At 31.8% G+C, this 24670-nt stretch overlaps 1 protein-coding gene across 5 annotated transcripts in view; it reads right to left on the bottom strand.

Moving 5' to 3' along the window:
- Nucleotides 1-696: 696 nt before the first annotated feature.
- Nucleotides 697-24670, bottom strand: part of LOC114338265 (colorectal mutant cancer protein) — a 619539-nt gene continuing 595565 nt past the window's right edge. For 4 of the 5 annotated variants that reach the window (XM_050654064.1, XM_050654063.1, XM_050654065.1 and 1 more), the window contains exons 13-14: nucleotides 19236-19338; nucleotides 697-7395 (exon numbers count right to left, since the gene is read on the bottom strand). In XM_050654064.1, coding sequence (XP_050510021.1) covers nucleotides 7309-7395; nucleotides 19236-19338 — 190 coding nt within the window. In that variant the 3' untranslated portion in view covers nucleotides 697-7308. The remainder of the gene's footprint in view (nucleotides 7396-19235; nucleotides 19339-24670) is intronic. The other variant, XR_007698823.1, reaches the window with a different exon arrangement.

The following is a 24670-nucleotide window of genomic DNA, read 5'->3' on the forward strand; positions in this document are numbered from 1 at the left end:
GGTAGGAGAAAAATGTCCTGGCTGAGAAATCTCAGAGAATGGTTTGGATGCAGCTCAACTGGGCCTCGATTTTTTACCCTTCGCTTCGTTATCGAACGTATTCGCTTCGTATACTAAACAGATACGAAACGAATACGTTCGATAACGAAGCGAAGGGTCAAAAATCGAGGCAATGAACTCTTTCGGGCTGTAGTATCAAGTGAGAATAGCAATGATGATTGCCAACCTTCGTCGCGGAGATAGCACGTAAAGAAGAAGATTGTATATAGCTTTGTCCTGCTATTTTAAAGTTCTGTAGCTAAGCTGTCTGTCCGCGAAGATTGCTTGTTAGTCAGATCACCTGTCTAATTCATCAAAACTTGATACATTATTTTGTCGATTTTGTTCATAGTCTTTTATCCCTTTTTACTGGTTACTGTTTTGTCTAGATTGTCAATTTTGATAGGTATTATAATATAATGATTGCAAATTTTCTGCCCAGCTGATCAGTATATGTTTCTTGTTTGTTGATAGAGTTCTGTCTGTGTCCTTACAGTAAGTTGCTTTTGGTGTATTCCTTGTTGTTGGGAAGTTAAATTTTCTATGTTCCATTTCTCTATTCAGATCTTCGATATCTTTCAGTTACTTTTCAGACGTTACTTAGAATTTTATTAAAAAAATAATATTGGTTTGGTGGATTAAATTATTAACGCAACATTCAGACATAAAAAAGTTTATTGTACAAAACAAATTTAACAAAACAAATTATATTAGTACTTAGAAATATTATAGCGATTCTCATTGTAAATAAATAATTTTCCTGATAATACGTATCTTTGCCATCTTTTTTAAGGGTATATGTTAATCACAGCGAGGCAGACACACCTTAGCACATTAACTGCCATTCCAATTTAGACGTAAAGTTTGTATAAACAACTTCTAGCGCTTAACATTGTAATACTGTTTAAATGGTTACAGTACGGTGGTAATAAATTGTAGATTTTTTAGTTAGTTACTGATTAACTAACGTACATAAATACAATATCTTTATACCTGTTTATATAGTAACCGCCACGCTACTTGACCACGGGCACATTGAGCTAATACAGTCCTGGACCCTTTACTTGTTGCACTTTTTACTTTTAATGTCTAGTGACGTCTAGAACGTCAGAATATGTGTAGAAACCGAATATAAACATATAGTCTAAGAGCTAGTGAACCCTCCGAGTAACGGTCGTCCTGTAAGGCTAGTTTGTCTAGTGATAATTCATAGCACACCAAGGCTAAAAACCATGACCTGGCAGGCATCAGCGGTGCACGTGTATCTACCAGGTGTATCGAAAAGTGCAAATTTAGGGGGTAAAATAAACTTTCTCCTGTAAGGTTTAAATTTAAGTATGTGTTTGTGTAAGTCATTTAGAAGAAATGTGTACAATGACAGGCGATTCTGAAGAGCATAAGATCTTGCCAGGCGACGGGAAAGATTAGGGGTTTTTCCTAAAATTATTTTTTTTGCATCGAACAAATTTTTTTTAGGTTTTTTGAATCATTCCAAACAGAAAAGGTCTTTAGTGATTTTTCTCTTAAGTTAATAGTTTTTGTTATATAACCGATTGAAAATTTTGAAAATTGCGAAATTGGCTATTTTTAACCCTAAATCGGACATTTATCTAAAAATTTCAAAGTTGCCAAGGTAGGTAGATATTCTTTAAACATTGATTGATGAATCTCAAAGAGTTTTTTGCAATACAATATCGGAAACCCCTTTGTTTTTTAATTGCTGATCAAGCGGGCGCGACACTGTAGTATAAGTGAGGACGTTTGAGTTGACATAAATTCATTATCTCGAGAATGGGCAAATTTCAAGAAAAGTCCTCAGACAGGTCGATTTTTATTTTTAAATTGGGACTTTTTGGCATATATATAATACTAGTGACATAATCCATCTGAGCGTGATGACGTAATCGATGATTTTTTTAAATGAGAGTAGGGGTTGTGTGATAGCTCATTTGAAAGGTTATTTAATTCTCTATTAACTAATATAAACATTAACATAATTATTTATACAGGGTGTACAAAAAATTTTTATTATTAAATTAACTTTGATTAAATTTGACAAATAGAAGAAAACTTTTTTTTGTACACCCTGTATAAATAATTATGTTAATGTCTATATTACTGAATAGATAATTAAAAAACCTTTCAAATGAGCTATCACATAACCCCTACTCTCATTTAAAAAAATCATCGATTACGTCATCACGCTCAGATGGATGACGTCACTAGAATTATATATATGCCAAAAAGTCCTAATTGAAAAATAAAAATCGACCTGTCTGAGGATTTCTCTTGAAATTTGCCCATTCTCGAGATAATGAATTTATGCTAACTCAAACGTCCTCACTTATACTACAGTGTCGTGCACGCTTGATCAGCAATTAAAAAACAAAGGGGTTTCCGATATTGTATTGCAAAAAACTCTTTGAGATTTCATCAATCAATGTTTAAAGAATATCTACCTACCTTGGCAACTTTGAAATTTTTAGATAAATGTCCGATTTAGGGTTAAAAATGGCCGATTTCGCAATTTTCAAAATTTTCAATCGCTTATATAACAAAAACTATTAACTTAAGAGAAAAATCACTAAAGACCTTTTCTGTTTGGAATGATTCAAAAAACCTAAAAAAAATTGTTCGATGCAAAAAAAAATAATTTTAGGGAAAACCCCTAATCATTCCCCTCGCCTGGCAAGGTCTTATGGTCTTCAGAATCGCCTGTCATTGTACACATTTCTTCTAAATGACTTACTCAAACACATACTTAAATTTAAACCTTACAGGAGAAAGTTTATTTTGCCCCCTAAATTTGCACTTTTCGATTCACCTGGTAGATACACGTGCAGCGCTGATGCCTGCCAGGTCATGGTTTTTAGAATTGGTGTGCTATGAATTATCACTAGACAAATTTCTAGCCTTACAGGACGACCGTTAGTCGAAGGGTTCACTAGCTCTCAGACTAATAGAAAGTTGACTGTTTATAGAACAGTTGTATTTGCAGTTTATAGTTCAAGTCAAGTCATTGTGTTCAAGTCAGCAAAATTTATAAAGTATTGTAATATTGTTGGTGTTTGAATAAAGTTATTTTAAAGCAGAGTAACAATACTATTAATTAATGTACCTATTTTTTTGTATGAAAAACAATTAGGTAGTTTTAAACAATTATTTCATGAGAGTCACATGACATGACAGACATGAAAGTCACAGGTGAGAACGGGTCGGATTAGCCCAAGCCTAGCAAGTAGGTACTCGTGTGTCTACTAGCGTGACGCTTACTATCTATACTCCCTACTTGTATATTCTCCTTTTCATGAACATTTTTCAGTGCGTCACAAATTATAGAAAAAAAGGTAAGTCCGTGATAATACACATTTATGACATTTATTCTAACGTGACATTTTAGTTAAATCTGACAGTTGTCAAATGTTGTTTTCAATTTGGAATAAAATCAAATCAATTGTGTCTATTGCATTTATAAAATGGTATTTTCTTTCATTTGTATAGTCTTATAAATTGTACAGATTATATTGATAATATTATTATTTTATTTAATAAATAATTCTTTTTTGATTATGGCGCCATCTATCGACAACTAGAATAATCACCGAACTAAAATAATTACCAAATTATTCACAGACGTGCCTTTTTTTCTGTCTCACATACAATTTAATGCGTTAGAGAGAAATCGAAAAACTGTGACGCACTGAAAGATGATCATGAGAAAAAGAATACCTACTTGTATACATGTTATCTTCCACGATTCTGTCTTTTATCTTTTTCTCGGTGTCTTCTTTCCAGGTTTTCTTTTCCTTTATTATAAAAAAGCACTTTGTAGAAATTCTGTAATTGGTTATTATCTCAACACGCCCATGTCGCCCATATCATATTAATTGATTTTTCCGTATTTCGTTTACGATATTTATTTTGTCCGCTGCTTATCTCCAGTAATCCATTTCTGTGTCTCTAAGTACAGTTGAGTCCGCGAGTCTTTACCCGTGCGTCATTAATACCTGGCGAGATAAAACACATACTTTTTATCTAGCATCATTCTCTTCCATGCATGAAACTCATGACAAACCAGCTGCCGTTTGTTATTAAGTAACAACACATGTTATTTTTATGAACCATCTAGACTCAGTGCATTGAAAAGAGATAGGTACAAAAAAAGACGATTCGGCATGTTTTCATATTTTAAGCACAATTTGTTTGACGTTTCTGATTTGTTTAATTTTGTGGCTGTCAGTCAGTTGAACTTTTTGCGGTTTTTGTCGAATTTTTGCGTTTTGAAGTTTCTTTATATTACACAAACAGTTGTTTTCACAACTATTTTTATATTGGGCTTTGAAATTTTAAGGTAAATAATTATATTTAGGCAATTAATATTTAAAACATACAAAGCTAACGTCATTCACACAGTAAAGAAATGACTGTTTAAATTTCCGTCAAAGTGAATAAAATAACAAAAATAAAATATGTTATTGGATTTTTTTATAAATTGTTTATTTATTTATTAATCAATAATAATAAAAGAATTTATTAAGCTACTTCAAATGTAGCTGTAATTCTGCGTAAAAATTTTGAAGCAAAACTTACATTTGACATTCTATATATTTGATAACGTCAAATTTTATAATAAAACCCGTAATCGGAACAATAGCCACTTTCTGTCAGTTGTTGTTGCGTGAAATAGATTTCCGACTTATTTCGTATGCTTTAAGTGATGACGCACGGGTAAAGATTCGCGGACTCAACTGTATTTTTGTCATCCGTTATTTAAATAGTCATTTTTTTTTGTTCTTTTAATTCCCAAGTTTTTTTACATCGATCTGTGATTGACTTTCTGTCTACTTCATAGCCGTATATCTTCTTGCGTTCCCCCAATACAGACACAGTCTGTTCTTTATGTTTACTTATAGGTCGCAAATATTATATTTCTCTACAAGATGAATTAATCACTTCCGAAACTATCCTCACTTAATCGAGATTAAGGTATTAATATGTTTCTGTAGTTTGTGTCTTACGGCACATTGAACAGGTGTATCTTCTCCTTAACACACCTTATGCATCTAGAAGAGGCACAAGAAGCTATGAAACTTCGCATGTCGTCAAATTGGCAAAGAGAAATGAAAAGTAGTGCACGTTGCACAACAACGAATGAGGAAGTTTCAAACTTTTGGCGAATTGTAGTCATCAATTCAGCAATATATACTTAACTGATTTTTGTAAAGAAATCTGTCAATCGTTCCAAAAGTATTTAAACATTTAATTGCAATGAACAACTAATTCGTATTTAGATTTAAATAGACAACACTTTTTTATATAAACTTTAAAAACAATAAATGTTAATTCGATTTGAAATTCAAAACCAAGAAATACAAAAGATTCTAAAGAAATTACAAAATAATAAATCGTCAGAAAAACGAAGCCTAATAGTGTAAGTATTGAAGTATGCAGTATGTAAGTAACTAACAAAATTTTGGGATAAACGTAGTTTCCTTCTTCTTTCCAACTATTTAAAGACGAATCACAGAAAAAAATTATTGACAATTTTTAGTTCATTACTGACCTAGCTATAGATATAGATGTTCTTGTCTGTTTCTTGTTCTTGCCTTTTAAGTCTCAGTTCTTGATCTATAGAAACATGGTTAAAAAACAAAAAAGTGTTTGTATACATTTGTAAAGTATTCCAAGTATTTAAACTTCTGAACTTCCCAATGTTAAACTAAGATTTTTTCTAGTATACTATAGTCTTGTATTATGGCTCAGCCTAAAAAACGGTTTTTTAGGGCTATTATTATGTTTGTTAAATAGTTTACTCGTCTCATTATTTATCACTTATTATTCACTCACACCTAGTATTTATATTTTTTTGTATTTCTGCATTGTGTTAATATCTGTCATCATTAATACATATCGCACTTATGTAAACAGTACTAATACCTACTGTCATTTACGATCCCTAAATTAAGGTACATTGGTATATACTCCTTCTCAGAGGCATCTTTCAGTGCGTCACAGTTTTTCGATTTCTTTCTAACGCATTAAGTTGGAAGTGACAGACAAAAAGGTACGTCCGTTATTAAAGTCATTTATAACATTTATACTAGTTGCTGATAGATGGCGCTATAAACGAACAAAAAATTATTTATGTATTATCTATACGACTATAATCTGTACAATTTATAAGACTATACAAATCAAAGAACATACCTTTTTATAAATGAAATAAACACAATTGATTTGTTTTTATACCAAATTACGATTACGATTCTGACAACACTGTCAGATTTAACTAAAATGTCATGATATGATTCTTTACATTTTTAAAATCATATATTACATCATGAATGACACACTGAAAGACTGAGAAGAACTTTAAATTAAAGTCGTATAGATACCTATGTATAGTCCGTCCTCTATAACTTTTCCCATGCGGTACGATTCATTTTCAATCAAATTAAGTCAAAACATAAATTGAAACGAACGTAGATGTGTATATACATTTTGTATACTGTATACTATATACTACACACATCGGCGTACGTTTCACTTTCTGTTTTGACTTAATTTGATTGAAAATGAATCGTACCGCATGGGAAAAGTTATAGCGGACGGACTATACATAGGTAAATAATGGGTAAATACCTAAATCATTTCTTTTTGGATTATAGTGCCATCTATCAACAACTGAAATAAATGTTATGAACATAGGCGTAACCAAGGGGGAGTTTTGGGGGTTACATCCCCATTTGGATGGACTTTGAGCTCTATACGCTTAACACCATTACTATTCCATACCCCCCAGAGACCGTCAAGTAGTTGTAACCCCCCCCCTTAGGATCATCCTGGTTACACCTCTGGTTATGAATGTGTATGTATCACGGACGTACCTTTTTTTCTGTCACTTGTTTCGCACTGAAAGAAGCCTCTGATAAGCACCATACTAGTGGTTCAATGTTACCTAATGGAAACTATTGTCCTTTTGAAGTTCTAAACTAATCAAATGTAATATACTTGAAAGAAAAAAATGTTATAGTAATCCTATAATTAAGAAATAAAACAGGTAGCTTATAAAACTTTAGTTCTATAAATTGGAATGACAAAATTTTTCAATTACTTTAAACAATCGTACACTGATACCAACATCATCATTACTAGATCCGGTACACAAGCGCAGCATTAAATGCTCTGTAACTCTCTTAAAATTAAGATGAAAAGAGATCAACATAACTATGTTAAATCATCATTTAAATGCAATGACACACAAGACTGCTAGACTGCTACTGAATTAATGGAATTTTCAGAACTATTTGTTGGAGGCGTTTCTAACGTAGCTATCTTTTGTTGCAAATTTTGAACCTAAAATAAAAATAACTGTTAAGGAAAGTAAAACGGAAAAGGTAAGGGTAAGGAAAGTTTGTTTAACTATTAAGAGGAAACAGTAGCGATCAACAGGTAGCAACAAACGCGGTCCAAGATTGCGGCTGTAATTTTGAATATTTTGTCGAGATATTTGGCACACATATTCGTAATATAATAAAGAATGGCGGTACAGAGCCCAATTTGAGAAATATATTAGAATGTGGAAATTGCTCTCTAATTAAATACAATATTAAAAAAGGAGCCTGTATCGCCATTAAGGAAAACAAAAAAATACACTTTCTTCAAATAAACTTTTTTATCCCATGCCTAGATTTTGTGTCATTTTGGACCTACTAAAGTTTTTATTTCTAACAAGAAATCGAACATATTATAACTAATAACTAATTTGGCAACATCGAGAAATTGTCACTGTCATTTTGACAAACCTGCGTCAGATTTTCTCTTATCTGTTCTGTTATCTTTATCGATATCTGTTCAGTGCAGTAGTAAATTTTAAGAATTCGGCATTGTTTCATAGGAAAGTAGTGTTTTATAGTTAATTTATTATATTTTTGTGTAATAGAACTAAGTTGTTGGCCTATTTGAAAAATAGATTATTGTTAATTGTGAGCTCTAGTTATATGTAGATAGGTAAGTATATTTTACGTAAAAATATTTCGAATTCTAATGCGAGTATATAAAGCTTTAGGAGGATTTTTTATTCTAAAAATATTATCAATAGTTATAGGAAAAATAAATCAAGCGAAAAATAAAGTGAAACCGCACAAGAAAAAGTCCATTAAAAACCGTGCCAAAATTATGCGAAAATCGAAATTTGTTTCGCTTCACAACGAAAAATGATTATTTATTATTGTTTTATTATTAGATATTTCATGCAAATGCCTATCTAAACATAAAAGGGTACCCCCGTTAAGATAGGCAAAATGCCCTCACTCCCAGAATTCAATTTTTTTAATTTTTTTTACGTTCTATGCACTTAAAAAATGAGATAACGCGGATTTTTACCTCGCCACCCCCTTACCCCCCTCCCCCCACAGTCAAAAAAGTAGATTTTTAGATTTAATTTTTTTGGTTGGGTTGCAATTGATTTAAAAATTTCAAAAAATTCATTTATGTATCTAAGACTTTTACAAAACATGTCTATTTTTTATGGACCCGTAGGTCGAGTGTACATAACCTCAAATTTTTTTTTACTTTTTTAAAGCTTATAACTTTTTCTTGGAGGGGGCTGCAGGTCCAATTTTTTTGCATTTCGTGTATTTTATCAAAAGCTATCTCTGTGATTTTTTTTAAGTTTTTTCCGTCACCTGCGCCATCTTGAAAAATCCGGAAAACTGTTTTTTTAGGGGGTTTTTGGGGATTTTCTGCATTTTATAGACTGCAACATAGATCAACTCAAGGTTTTGTTAATAGATTATGTATAATTTGAAATAACTGAGTATTTTAGGACTATCAAAAATTGGGCAAAACACGATTAAACCCCATGATAAAAACCATGTTTTTTTTAAGTTATATAAGGGTTTTTGCCGGCTTAATGATATTTTTTGAGATCGATACAGCCTAAATATTTTTTTTCATTTTTTTACTTTATATGTGATTAAAAAATAAGACTCATCGCATTTTTAGCCCACCACCCTCTCCCCCTGTCTCCACAAAAACGTCAATTGTTCTATTTTTTTTTTTATTTAGTTAAGTTGCAATTAATTTAAAAATTTTATGAGGCTTCCACAAAACATATCTATTTTTTATAATCCCGTAGGTCAAGTGTACACATAATACCTCAAAATTCCTTTTTTATTTTTTTAAAACGTATTTTTGACTTCGATCGATACTTGTTTTATCGATATTTTTTAAAACGTCCAATGAATTGTACATCTCTCTTGCGGACGGCCGCCTCAATACGTGCTTAGCGCTCATTTTTAATTATTAAAATTAATAGTTAGTAATAAAATAATGACAAAAATTTCTTCAGGCTCTTGTAGGGGGGCTTTAAACTTTGATTTGGTCACTTTCTGACTTTCCTAATAATAATTTTTAATCGAGTTATTAAGCCATGAAAATGGCCATTTTCGTGTTTTTCAAATTTTAAATCGCGTGTAACTCGATAACAGTCAATTTTAGAGCAAGATCACAAGAGACCTTTTTTGATCAGGTTGATCCAGAGAATCTAAAACAGATTTGTCCGAAGTGAAAAAACTGATTTTTTGAATTCGTTTAAAACATTGTTTAAACAATTTTCCGACCGCGGTACAGCGGCACCTTGTGAATTTGTTTAAAGGACCTGTTTTTGAGTAAGTTTGTGCAAAAAAACGAATCGGAATAATTTACCTAACGGGGACAAGCATATATCGTGGACTATTTGCATTATGAGCCATATGTAGATGGTTTGGAAAACATTAAACGATAGATATCTATGTCTTGTATATATCTTGTAGATGCAAGTTGCGCAAACGGCAACATAACCATAGCCTGTTCTGTTGTTCGCATGTAGCTGCCATAATATAATATTTATGGCATGGAAGATATTCTACAAAAATCATCAAGCCAGCAGAATATCTTGCAAAACTCTTTGACAATACATATGTTATACCTGTAATAGACGAAGACAGCGATGAAGACTTTAGAACTGTTAAGTGTAATACCAACGAATATAACTCTCCGAATACTCTATGAATATACCTATACGGAGTTATATATTCTTTTTGTAATATTTTCCTCATTATTTTTATGGTGTTTTATGTGGCAGTAAACATGAAGCAAAATGACATTATAGGCAGAGATACATATTATAGGTTATGTAGATGGTACACGCACATGTTTGAATAATTAGAATATGTATAATGTACGGTAATATTAGGGTACCTACTAAATACAAATTAGTGAATAAAGAACAAAATGTTTTGATTCACAAAACTACAAGAAGTAGGATATATTAAAATGTACATTTTGTAATTTATAATTTAATAATTATTAACTATTCTAAATGGGAAATAAGCCACAATTTAACTAAAAAATGATTTTATTAACGTTTCGACGTCCACCACGGACGTCTTTGTCAAAATACAAAATATTAATAAATTAAACAAAAATGTTGCTTGGTAAAAAATCTTATCTTAAAAATATCTAATAATTTAATTTAATCTGACTTATTTATATAGATCGCCCCAAACCCTTTTTTCAGTGCGTCACAGATTATCGAATTCTCTCTAACGCATTACAGATGGAAAATAAAATCATTTTTAGTTAAATTGTGGCTTATTTACCATTTAGAATAGTTAATTACAAAAATGCCACAAAGAAATAGCTTTAGAACAACATATGCGATTTAATTGCAAAGCCAACTTAAAAAAAATAAAATCGAAAAATTTACGTTTTTGGCTGTGGGGGAGGGGTAATAGGGGAAGTGGGCTAAAATTGCGGTGAGTCCTAATTTTTTAATCACATAGAACGTAAAAAAATAAAAAAAAACATTCAGGCTGTATCGACCTCAAAAAATATGATTAGACCCGCAAAAACCTTTACAAAACTTTAACTAAATAAAAAATAAAAGAATTGACGTTTTTGTGGGGGCAGGGAGAGGAAGTGGTGGGCTAAAAATGCGATGAGTCTTATTTTTTAATCACATATAACGTAAAAAAATGGAAAAAAAATATTAAGGTTGTATCGATCTCAAAAAATATCATTAAGCCCGCAAAAACCCTTATATAACTTAAAAAAACATGGTTTTTGGGGGGTTTAAAAGTGTTTCGCCCAATTTTTGATAGTCCTAAAATACTCAGTTATTTCAAATTATGCATAATCTATTAACAAAATTTTGAGTTGATCTATATTGCAGTCTATAAAATGTAGAAAATCCCCAAAAACCCCTAAATAAACAGTTTTCCGGATTTTTCAAGATGGCGCAGGTGACGGAAAAATCTAAAAAAAATCATAGAGATAGCTTTTGATAAAATACACAAAATGCAAAAAAAATTGGACCTGCAGTCCCCTCCAAGAAAAAGTTATTAGCTTTAAAAAAGTTAAATTTTGAGGTTATGTACACTCGACCTACAGGTCCATAAAAATGGACATGTTTTGTAGATGTCTCAGATATATGTGTGAATTTTTTGAAATTTTTAAATCAATTGCAACCCAACTAAAAAAAAATTAAATCTAAAAATCTACTTTTTTGGGCTATGGGGGGAGGGGTAAGGGGGGGTGGCGAGCTAAAAATCCGCGTTATCTCATTTTTTAATTGCATAGAACGTAAAAAAATTAAAAAAATTGAATTCTGGGAGTGAGGGCATTTTGCCTATCTTAACGGGGGGTACCCTTTGCACCCACTTTGCGTTATTTTTATAAATATTTATTTAATAATAATAAAATCGTTTTCTATTACTTCCATTTAGCGCGATTATGATATTGTTAAAATATTAATCTTAGATAATGTCAAAGATTACCACTGTTGCCAAAGTTTATGATACTATCTCCCGAAGTTATATTTTGTTGCTACCTGTTGATCGCTACTGTTGGCTCTTAAGAACATTATATTACACGGGGTAGCGATAAAGTATGGAAACACGATAATTTCTCAGAAACCGCTAGAACGATTTTTATAGATTTTGGTGGGTAAGGGTCTTTTAATGCAGCCGATATGATAGTGGTAATTACATTGTTGTCAAATCTTCCGTTTTTCTGTAAATCTAATGAACTTTGTTATTTTAAATGGAACACCCTGTATATTTTTTTCGTTTTGAAGTCCTTAAGAAATACTTATAATTTTTCATGTTATATTCCCTATACATAAATGCCATAATTTCGGAGTTATTGCTACATTTATTAAAAAAAAAAAATTTAGATAAATTTTAAAAACCAATTTTTTCGGCCGGGGTAGACATTATTTTAGGTTCTTTGGATCATTGGGAACAAAAAAGGTCTTTTGCAATTTTCGTCTAAAGTTAATCGTTTCCGAGTTATAAACAATTTATAACTGAAAAAAAATCGAAAAATAACAATTTTCTAGGTTTAAAAAGACAAGTAAAAATATTATTTTTGAAACTACAAAGTGCCCAAATTCAAGTTCAAACCTTGTTGTACCAGCTACCTGTAAATGATTTGGTCTTATTTCATTTTAAAACATCGTTTTTTAGTTGATAATGCCCATCCTCTCATATGCGCTTCATTAACAATTAAAAAAAAAACATGTTTTATAATAAAACTTGCCAAAAATTATTCTTATGGGGAGCTGATAGAAGACAGTTTGAGCTTAAATTTAAGTACGTTGTAATTTTAAAAATTATTTTTTTACTTGTGTTTTTGAACCTTAAAAATCGTCATTTTTCGATTTTCTTGAGTTTTAAATTGTTTATAACTCAGAAATGATTAACTTTAGAGGAAAATTACATAAGACCTTTTTTGTTCCCAATGATCCAAAGAACCTAAAATAATGTCTACACGGACCTAAAAAAATGATTTTTATAATTTAAAAAAAAAACTTTAATAAATGTACAATAACTCCGAAATTATGGCATTTAGGTATAGGGAATATAACATGAAAATAATCAGTATTTCTTAGGGACTTCAAAACGCAAAAAATATACAGGGCGTTCCATTTACAATAAAAAAAGTTCATTAGATTTCCAGAAAAACGGAAGATTTGACAACAATGGAATTACCACTATAATATCGGCCGCATTAGAAGGCATTTACCCACCAAAATCTATAAAAATCGTTATAGCGGTTTCCGAGAAATTACCGTGTTTACATACTTTATCGCTACCCTTATCACTCCGCCAAAAAAGTACCGCATCATCTTAAAAATGGGACATTTTTAATGTCTCATATTTCCTAAACCTGTTGTTCGATTTTAGTGATTTTTTAACATATTAAACATATTAAAAAATGTTTAAAATAATAAAAATAATTAACATAATAAAAAAATTAAATTAAACATATTAAAAAAATCACTAAAATCGAACAACAGGTTTAGGAAATATGAGACATTAAAAATGTCCCATCTTTAAGGCGATGCGATAATTTTGACGCTTAGTGTATTATATACAGGAGATATTATTAAACAATTTTTGTTAACAAAAATTGCATGTTATAAACCAAACTGGCTTGTATCTAGAAATAATTAAGGTTTTCTAAATAAACAAAGGTAAACACAATATTTCTTTATTTATAAATAACTTTCAAATGTGAGTCCTTCAATACCTCCCTATAAATTTTATGACTCTTTATGGTGCGTGCGCTGTCCTCATAAAGGTGTCATAAAATTTAACCTCGGCTATTCTGGCAGTAAAACCCCACCCACTAAATAAAAACTGATGAGAAACTGCAAAGATCTCCTGAACAACCTGGCAAAAGACAATAAAGTGTCTTTAATATAGGTGCCGGTTCATAAAGGGGTGCATGGGAATGAACGAGCAGATATGTTGGCAAAACAAGGCTCGAGAGAAACTTTTCACGGCCCAGAACCTTTCTGTGGCATCACTAAAGATGCTATGAAAAGCGAGGTTCAGAAATGACTGATAAAAATTCATCAAAAGAACTGGAGAGCCACTCAAGGGCAAATCCAGACTAAACAAATAATTAAGAGTATTGATAAAAACTCTCGAACAGCTTGATGAACCTCAATAAACGAGAGATCAAAACGGTTACTGAGATGGTGGCTAGACATTGTCGTTTAAGAAACCACCTATACAGACTAGGTAAAAGGTGAATGAACCATGGTGCAGAAAGTGCGAAAAGGAAAAAAATGGCTGACATACACAACACATACTATGCCGTTCCAATGTGCTACGTGATATAAGGCAGGAATTCACTGGTCAACTGAGGTTTAAACCAGAAGAAATCCTAAAACTACCAATAAGAAAACTGTTCGCCTTCGTTGAGGCTACAAAACTCATTAGAGTTTAAGGGGAAAAAAAGTATGGTACAAAGGCCTTAAAGGCCAAAGGAAAACTTAACCAAGTACCAGAGACTAACTACCCTCACCTGATCTGCAAAGAGGAAGAAGAAGATATGCGCTTTCCGATGGGTGTTCTAAATATTCTTGCTTTATACACTACCACATCTCAAACGCCTCTAGGCGAGTGATTGTATCAGCCTTCAGAGTCCATGTTTTAATGTCATATACCAGAGGTGGACAAATTGTGGCTCGCGAGCCACATTGAAAAGTCACAGCCTCTTTGAAAAAATATTTGTGGCTCTCAATAAGTAATCTCCTGAATTACTTTTAATTTTTGTGTTTCAAAATGTTTTGACAATAAATATAAAAGCCTAGACAAGGAGTCCCCTTATCACTGTAGCTATTCGATTTGCCCTTAAGATATGTAATTAGTAAAATATCATCTGAGCTGACAGGAGGATTTGCCAATCAAGGATCAAAACTATTGTTAACCTTTGCTGATGATCTAGGTGCAGTCGCTCATTCTACAAGAGACGTGAGAGATGTTTTCACAACTCGAGGAAAAAACAGGTAGTCTGGGCCTTCGAATAAATGAAGAGAAGACGAAATACATGCTATCCCTGTTTTTAAATCAGGAGAAGTAAACTCAAAAGACAGATTCGTACCCAATATTTCCACTAGCAAAATCACCAAATACATCTTTTTTGGTTTATCATGTCGGCCTTCGTCGGTAATCCATAAATATTATATTATACTAATACGTCACTAAAAAGTTCTAAAAACAACTGTTTTTTATATGAAAGCAGACTAAAAATCTAAAAATTTAAGGAATAACTCAAAAAATACAAAAAATCGCCGATAGAACTTAATTAACCTCTGAAATGCCAATAGTGTCCAAATTTCATAATGTCAATAGTGTCAAAATTTCATAACAGTGGAGTAAACTTGTCTGAGGTTGGACCAATTACGAACAAGCATTACGGCGCGGTAAATTTGAATTACTCCTCCTAGTTTGAAAACAGGGTATATGTAGTAACCAAAAATCCAAGACCAAGAGTAAGGCAAAACATGCTAGTAACCAAAAATCCAGAACAAAGAGTTAAGCAGAACATAACGACTATTAATGACCAGAACTTCGAACTAGTAAAAGAGTTTAAATATCTAGGGGCGGTAATCACAGATGAAAACCACATATTATATAAAAAGAGGTCTCAGCAAGGATAGCTGCGTGGAATAGAGAATATCCACAAGGAAAAAGTTTTCCTGTAGTTGGCTGTATACCATGTAATACAAAAAACTGTAAAATCCTTTATAAAAGGTATATTTAATATCCCTCAAAAGGGCTACATCACTAGTTATGTGATTGTGATGTAGCCCGTTTGAGCGATTTTAAATATACCTTTTATAAAGGATTTTACAGTTTTCTGAATAGAGAATAATTATACTCCCTATCATCATTATTAAGATCTAAGCTGCTAAAAAGACAGTCTAAATTAAGACTGAAATGTACATGCCAATTATTCGCCCAATTGTTACATATGGAAGTTCTACAGCAGCGGAAAATAAATAACCTACTGTTATTTTAAAGGAAAGTTCTCACAATTATATTTGGCCATGAAAGAGATGAATTGACAGGAGAGTGGAGAAGACGCCGCAATGCTGAATTGGTGACTGTGTATGGTCCTGAAAATATCGTCAGACATATAAAAGCTAAGATAAGACGGGCAGGTCATGTGGTAAGATAAGAGGAAGACAGAGTAGACAGTGTTTTTTGAGAGACGGTAGAAGATCAGTACGCCGTCCCGGAAAAAGAGGGAAGGATGATGAAGAATGGAAGTATCCTGAGTTACTCAAGGCTGCTTGTAGAATTATTTGCATATTTGAAACAACGATATGAACCATTTTATTTTACTGTAAAATTCATGAAATCCAAACGGTGCCGGTGAGAGAAAAATTTATTACAACGTAGAATGAAGTAGGGTTTACCCTTTTAATGTTTTAAAAATTTATTACCTTTTTTACACTTTTTGAATAATCGTTTAATTGCGGCTCGTGAAAAATTTCAAATTTTGAAAAATGGGTCGGACTATCAAGGAGCTTGGCCACCCCTGTCATATACCAAGTATACACTCAACCAAACTTATATGGAATCATCTGATATTTTTTATTATGTTAGCGAATTAATGTTAATAATTAAAATTTTTTCCATCATATCTCTAAGGAATCTAATTACAGGTTATAGAACCAAATCAACCTGTGAGCTATTAAAGTTGGTTGGATGAAAAGTAAAGGATTTCTGTTACCGATCATAATTCCTCCCCAGAACATGACCCTTATTCTTTTATATTTATGAACAAATCTGGCAGTTTCCGTTCTTGGTGCGATGTCACATTATGCGTTTTGACAGGATGCGGTGGAAACGCATCCGTTTCCAACGCAACCAGACCGGCCTGTCCCTATCACACTATGCGTTTTGACTGGATGCGGTGGAAACGCATCCGGTCAAAGCGCATAATGTGGCATCGCACTTACTTGTCTTCCTTACTCTCTCAATACACGAATTTGTTAATCATCTGATTTTACACATCCTACTTTCGTTTGAAAATAGGACACTTTTCCAATTTCCAATGTTCCAGTTTTGGTATTAAAGACACCAATTTACGTGATCAATTTTGTGCTGCCTGGTTAACTCGGCATCCCGTAACTTCTTCCTGCCATATAGTCCTTGGGCACGACAACTCTTCTTCTTATCGTTTCAACTAAAATATTTACACCTACAGTTTCCAAAAGCTGTAGGTTCCAAATACCTAGTGATTCCGTATAGTCCAGAAAGCCACTGCGCATCCGCTAGGAAAAATATTCCGATTCAGATTTTTTGCACAATCTTACTCAAAAAGGACCCCTTTTAACAAATTTGCATGTTGGCAGGACCAAAAGTGGGTCAAAAATTTTTTAAACGTTTTTTTTTGTTTTTTTCCTAAAATTATTTTTTTTGCATGGAACAAAGTTTTTTTAGGTTTTTTGGATCATTCCAAACAGAAAAGGTCTTTAGTGACTTTTCTCTAAAGTTGATAGTTTTTGACATAAATAACGATTAAAAATTGAAAAATTGCGAAATCGGCCATTTTTAACCCTCAAAAACTATGTGAAAAACCGAAAATTTGAATGTTGCCAAGGTAGGTAGATATTCTTTAAACATCGATTGATGAAATCCCGAAGAGTTTTTTGCAATACAATATTTAAAACTCCTTTGTTTTTTAATTGCTAATCAAGCGTGCGCGACACTATTTTCCACCGCCAGTATGGTGCAAATGAAAGGAATAAATTCGTTATTTCGTAAACCGGCGACTTTAAGGAAAAATCCCGAAACAGGTCGATTTTTATTTTTAAGTTATGATATTGTGGCATATATGGTATACTAGTGACGTCATCCGTCTGGGCGTGATGACGTAATCGATGATTTTTTTAAATGAGAATAGGGGTCGTGTGGCAGCTGACTTAAATGGTTCTTCAATTCTCTATTCAGTAATGTAAACATTTACATAATTATTTATACAGGGTGTCCAAAAATTTTTTAGTAAATTAAATTATTTGACAAAAAAGAAGTAGAAGGACACCCTGTATAAATAATTATATAAATATTTATATTACTGAATAGAGAATTGAAGAAGGATGCCAGACGCAAAGATGGATGACGTCACTAGTATACCATATATGCCACAATATCATAATTTAAAAATAAAAATCGACCTGTTTCAGGATTTTTCCTTAAAGTCGCCGGTTTACGAAATAACGAATTTATTCCTTTCATTTGCACCATACTGTCGGTGGAAAATAGTGTCGCGCACGCTTGATTAGCAATTAAAAAACAAAGGAGTTTTGAATATTGTATTGCAAAAAACTCTTCGGGATTTCATCAATCGATGTTTAAAGAATATCTACCTACCTTGGCAACATTCAAATTTTCAGTTTTTCACATAGTTTTTGAGGGTTAAAAATGGCTGATTTCGCAATTTTTCAATTTTTAATCGCTTATATGTCAAAAACTATCAACTTTGGAGAAAAGTCACTAAAGACCTTTTCTGTTTGGAATGATCCAAAAAACCTTTGTTCCATGCAAAAAAAAAATAATTTTAGGAAAAAAACAAAAAAAAAAAACGTTTAAAAAATTTTTGACCCACTTTTGGTCCTGGCAACATGCAAATTTGTTAAAAGGGGTCCTTTTTGAGTAAGATTGTGCAAAAAATCCGAATCGGAATATTTTTCCTAGCGGATGCGCAGTGGCTTTCTGGACTAGTATAATAAGTTTGGTTGAGTATAACATTTGATCATATTTTGATGCAATTTTAGGTTTAAGTTGCGGTTACAGAAAAATGATTTCATTTTTCGAAACGGTCTTCGAGCTGCTTCAATTCTGCAGCTGATTTATTTCCTTGGCTGTAGCTGTTCTGTAATATAGCATCCCAGATATTTATATTAGAACACGCTCACAATGTTTTATTAATAAATCTGTAGAGAAACATTGTCGGGCCTCTAAATATCATAAATGTCTTAGTGAACTTCATTTTTATAGCCATTCCTCTTGTATGTACACAATGCAACAACTCTGGAAGATCCTGAATACTATCGCATTATCACATTAATAAAAATAACTAAATTAAAACTCACCATTGAAGGCGTCTTTTTACAATCACAATGAGTAGAAAAAATATAAAGACCAAATTGTTGAAGATATAGAGAAGAGTTTATGAAGAACAACGGGGAGAAATGCTAATTGACGTATCAGAAAGCTAATTTTCTGAAGAATGCTCAATATCAAGCATTAAACGTGACGGTATGAGTGGCATTCAGAATTTTGTAATAATAATAGCGGATAATACAATAATTTAGAAATAAAGACAAAATATTTTAAAAATAACCTTACCTGCGCATTGTGCTTTTCAACTAATATAAACATTTGCTGTTCCATCTTTTTAAATTTGGCTTGATACTTTTTATTATTTCTGTCTACAGTGTCAGCTAATATACTGAAAAAAAAATAAATAAAAACATCTATATTACATTCTATAAAATCATATTTTATCTGACTCATTCATATTGACAATTCAGACCTATATTATACATTTTAGAATAGATGACTTTAAAATAATACTGCCGATATTATTAATGTATTTCTTTTATGGGACGACTCTATTAGAAGATAGTTCATTCGATTACATGATTTCAACTTTAACTTACGAATATCGGTCAGAAAAACTATACAGCATGTGTCCTTAAAACGACAACCACATGCAGTGATGACAGTAAAATTCTCCTGTTAGTGATCCCATGGTAAATTATGAGGAAAAACAGGAAACAAACCTCACGATTCTATCCCGACATGGTAAGTAATTGGTCTTAAATTTATTTTACTATCAAAATTAATACCAAACTCGGACTTTACATGTATGTTATTTTAAAACATAAATCTCGATACTTTATTGACTTCGGATAGGGAAATTTCTTTCTATTCACTTGGTTTCATTTAATATAATAATTAGAGCCGCTTCTTTGATTTTTGTCTTTTTACCATCTGGTTCTTTCAGGTCTATACTGAACTCTATGTTCATCTTCCCACGCGTGTTTGTATATTTTGAGATCTATCAAATTCTCTATTTTTAATATAAGATTGATTGATGTTCACTTATTCTAACGTTTAATGGTCATGATGTTTCACCTAAATAAAAATGTTTGCATTCACAAGGTATTTTATAAATACAATTATTTTTTCTTTCTCGTTCATTGCTAGGTTTACAAGGTTGTAGTTTTAGATAAAATAGATCTCGATGTGTTTGTTATTTTGAATGTTGTTGAAATGTTGAATTTATTCCCTATCGTTTTAAGTTTTTTCGATAATATTTTTATGTGTGGTATTCTTATTTTCCTCGTATTATTTCTTGTAACTTATAGGATCCCGTTCTATGTTGTTCTGTTCCATTCGGTCTATTCTTGAAAATTGCATTTATCAACGACAAACGAAAATCATTCTTTAATAAAAAAGGTGTTAACAAATGTTTTTCTTCTAAGAACATAGAACAAATAATTTTGGCCCTGTTGTGTAAGGATTTGGTGATTCCAAAATTGACTTGTAATTTAGATATATGTTGGCGTGTGTTGGTTCTCTATACACCTGAGGCTCATATCCAATATCCTTCTTTGAGATTAAAAGATCGAGGAAAGGTAGTGCATCGTTATATTCCTTTTCCGTAATAAATATTAATTTATTCTATCTACATATTCTTTATTGTTCATATTATTTAGGAATTTATTTAACAACTATGATATTCTTTAAGTGCCATCTCCTCAACGGAGTTCAGCAATAATTTTATTACCGTGATTCATGAGTATTAAGTATATTCTTAGCAATAAAATGCAATAAAAGAACACAATTTATTTTTTTTCTAAGCTTGGGAACTAATGGGTTAATGGGAACTTGGAAACGCTAGGAAATAAATTCAACATTTCAAACAACATCCAAAACAACAAACACATTGAGATCTATTTTATCTAACACTAAACCTAACCATGAACAAAAAAGAAAAAAGAATTGTTTGTATTTATAAAGTACTTTGTGAATGCGAACATTTCTATTTAGGTGAAACATGAAGACCATTAAACGTAAGAATAAGTGAACGTCAATCTTATATGAAAAATAGAGAATTTAACAGATCTCAAATATGTAACACGCTTGGGAAAACGAACATAGAGTTCAGTGAAAAGATTTAAATATCGTCATCAAAGAATCATAATAATATGGTAAAAAAATAAAAATCATAGAAGCGGATCTAGTTATGTTAAATGCAACCAATTGCAATTTCATCGGCAGAATGTAGTAGAATCTGGTTACCAACTACCCATTTTTAATGAGGAAATCAATAAAAACAAAATACGACTACTCGTAAGTGAATAACATATCAAGAATACACATTTATGTTTTAAAATAACATGCATATAAAATCAGGTTATTAATGTATTGGTATTATTTTGAGAGTACATTAGTTTCTTCCTGGTTTTTTCCTCATAATATTGTAACAAAAGATTACTTTTGGCCGACCCTCGTATAACAGATCCAATCTCCACACACGCATTCCACGTTGATCTTTTTAGATAAGACGCGATGTAACGGGGCGGAATGTCACCGAATGTCAGGACAATAACTAGAGATGGGCAGAATCTTCGAGAAATAACGGCTGGGCTATAAATAGGAACGGAGTTTGTAAATAAGTTTAGTTTAAGCTAGAGATTTGTAAAGTAAACTTGCATAAATAAATTAATAAAGTCGTATATAAATACGAATCGCTCGTTTTATTGTTACAATATACACTTGAGAGCAAAATAATCGACTCACTCGCTGAATTGTACACGGTAGATGTCTAGAAGTTCCTAAACCTGTTGTTCGATTTGAATTACTTTTTTAGTATGTTATAGCCTTACTATTTAAGAAAATCGATGTAGTAATAATGTTTCTTGACATGTAAATATCATTTTATACCGGGTGTATGCTTTTTCTCATGAGCATTTTTCAGTGCGTCACAGTTTTTCGATTTCTTTCTAACGCATTAAATTGTATATGACAGAAAAAAAGGCACGTCGGTGATTACTTTGGTAATTATTCTAGTTCGGCAATTATTCTAGTTGTCGATAGATGGCGCTATAATAGAAAAAAATTTATTTACCAATTATATAATATATCTACGAATATAATCTGTACAATTTATAAAACTATACAAATCAAAGAAAATACCATTTTATAAATGCAATAAAGACAATTGATTTGTTTTTATGCCCAATTGCAAATAAAATTTGACAACTGTCAGATTTAACTAAAATGTCATGTTAGAATAAATGTTATAAATGTATATTATCACGGACTTACCTTTTTTTCTATCATTTGTGACGCACTGAAAAATCCTCATGAAAAGAACCATAACAATCATACTGTGTTTTTTTCTTAAAGTTCGGAACACCCTATGGAATATTCTAGCATACATAAAATATTGAAATTAAAACTAAATTGTAACCTTAAGCTTTTTTAACATTTTGTTTTTGGATATATTCACTTATGTTCGATAATAAAAGAGATATGTACTTTTATATTACAAATGAGGTATGCTATTTGGTCTTGATCACTATCATTCCAAATCTCGAGAGCTACTATTTCTACCTTTTGTTAGGTTCTAGGAGGTGACAAACGCTGCCGTATTCATCTGCCAATTATGTCCCACAAATGTTCGATCCAGATCTTAACGGATCTGGACTATTCGATGGCCAATTCAAAGTCCAAAGATTTACCTCTTGTAAATATTCGGATACAGTTCGTGAACGTGAGGTCTGGCATTATCGTGCATTAGCAAAAAATTGTTACCAATATAAGGAGACGATAGCATAGGAGCCAAGTCCTTCTCTATGTAGGATCACTTCTTGAACACACTCATCGCGGTTCAAATTCCTTGTAGCGCGTTCCATTTCCACCAAACAACAAAAAAATACAGATTTAATTGAAATTTTAAATCATAAATCTACTAATTTTCACAAAAAAAATCAGACATTTTTTGACTGTTAATAATTTGACATCCATTAAATTGTTAATTTCTCATAGCATACTTTAGGCTTGTTTATTAAACTAAGCAGAAAATGAGGATTTATTGATGAAAAACATGGCTAGTTGTTAGCGTACCTAACTTTTTATTATTCAACATAAGCAAATGAGTCAAAAAAATGTTAATAAAGTCTAAGGCTACAATTGAGTTTCAATATTTTATATATTATTATGTATAACTTTATCAATCAAAGATAGAGTAAAAATTTTAATTTTTAATTATAACGCAAGCACATGAATTTGATACACCCTGTATATTGATTTGTAATTATTTAGTAGAAGGTAGCTTTTACGCAGTGGGTCTATCCTTAATGAGTTTTTCCCTGAAGACTTAAAGACATTTGTAAATAAAGTGAAGTGAAAATACGATTTATTTAAAAAGATTGTTTGTTACGGGAAAGGTAAGATCCACAGGTAGCTGTAATTATTAGTTTTTAGGAAAATAAAGGTAGAGAGATTTGGAATTTTAAGTCTGTTTGCTTAAGCACAAGAATATTTGTATAATTTCCGGAAAGTGATTAGGATGAGTAGAAGTATTGTTTGAAAGAATGCCTGGGTTTTTCGAATGAAAAAGAGAAATGTGGAAAGAGAAATGTTTCTGATTGGCTTGGCAATTTGGAATGGGGAAAGGGAAGTTTGAATGTTGAGACAGTTTGGAAAAGAAAGATCATTGTGTGGCCGGCATCCGAGAAGGGCAGTCGAAAGTTTTCGCGAATAGTTCAGAAGCAAGTACTAGTGGTTGTTTGATAGTGGAGAGTAGCTGAAAAGTGGAACGAGAGACAAATCAAATTGAGAAGAAAAACCTCTTTGATTCTGTAAAGTCCAAGAGAGTAAGTTACAAGAACTATAGTTATTAAAATTATTTGTGACACCAAGTTTGGATCTCAGGAGATTATTATTGAGAGAAAGAGAGGAGAGAGTTTTGGAGTTTATTGAACGAGTACTGGTCAAAAGCGGCCTGGCTTGTGTTTTGGAGAAATAGTTGCTGGTATTCTGCTGGATTGATGCTGAGAACGGAGAGGGCTTTGTTTGTTAGCCTAACATAATCAACCAGGAAGAGCTGTTTGGGTCAAGAGGAGACATCATTGTGTGTGAATCAAAAAGGTCAGTCAATAACTTATGTGATAGATGTTCTTTATAATCAGAAGTTAAACATTTTGCGTAAAAGCATATGAATTAAGATTCCAACATTTCAAAAATTTAATAAGAAGTATAAGTAGTTTTGAAAATACCTAAATTTGTTTGTTTATTTTATTTTTATTAATGGTATCAGGAACAAAGCGATAAATATTTGTTTGAATTAGATTAATTATATGGTAAAAATTTCATTTGGACAATTATGCCCACAGGATTTAATTGATAGATTTTCAGAGCATTGCTTTTGAGAGCATTGATTTTTCTATTTATTTCCTTTTCCTATTTTATCCCGATAAGGATCAACTAAGAGATACTGAAGCCACGAGAAAGGATAAGTATAACCTAAGATAATTTTAGTTCATTTTTATGACAAAAAGGCACCCTGAGATTTTTTATTAATTGTTTATGTATGATTTGCGTCAACTGAATAATTAATTAAATAAATACTCAATTAAAATAAAAGTAATAGAAAGCAGATCATAACAATATGTATGCTAGAATATTCCACAGTTTGTTCCGAACTATAAGAAATAACAAGGTATGAATGTTACACCCGGTATATAATGACATTTACCTGTCTAGCA

The sequence above is a fragment of the Diabrotica virgifera genome, chromosome 6 (genome assembly GCF_917563875.1).
Source record: "Diabrotica virgifera virgifera chromosome 6, PGI_DIABVI_V3a".
Lineage (NCBI taxonomy): Eukaryota > Metazoa > Arthropoda > Insecta > Coleoptera > Chrysomelidae > Diabrotica > Diabrotica virgifera.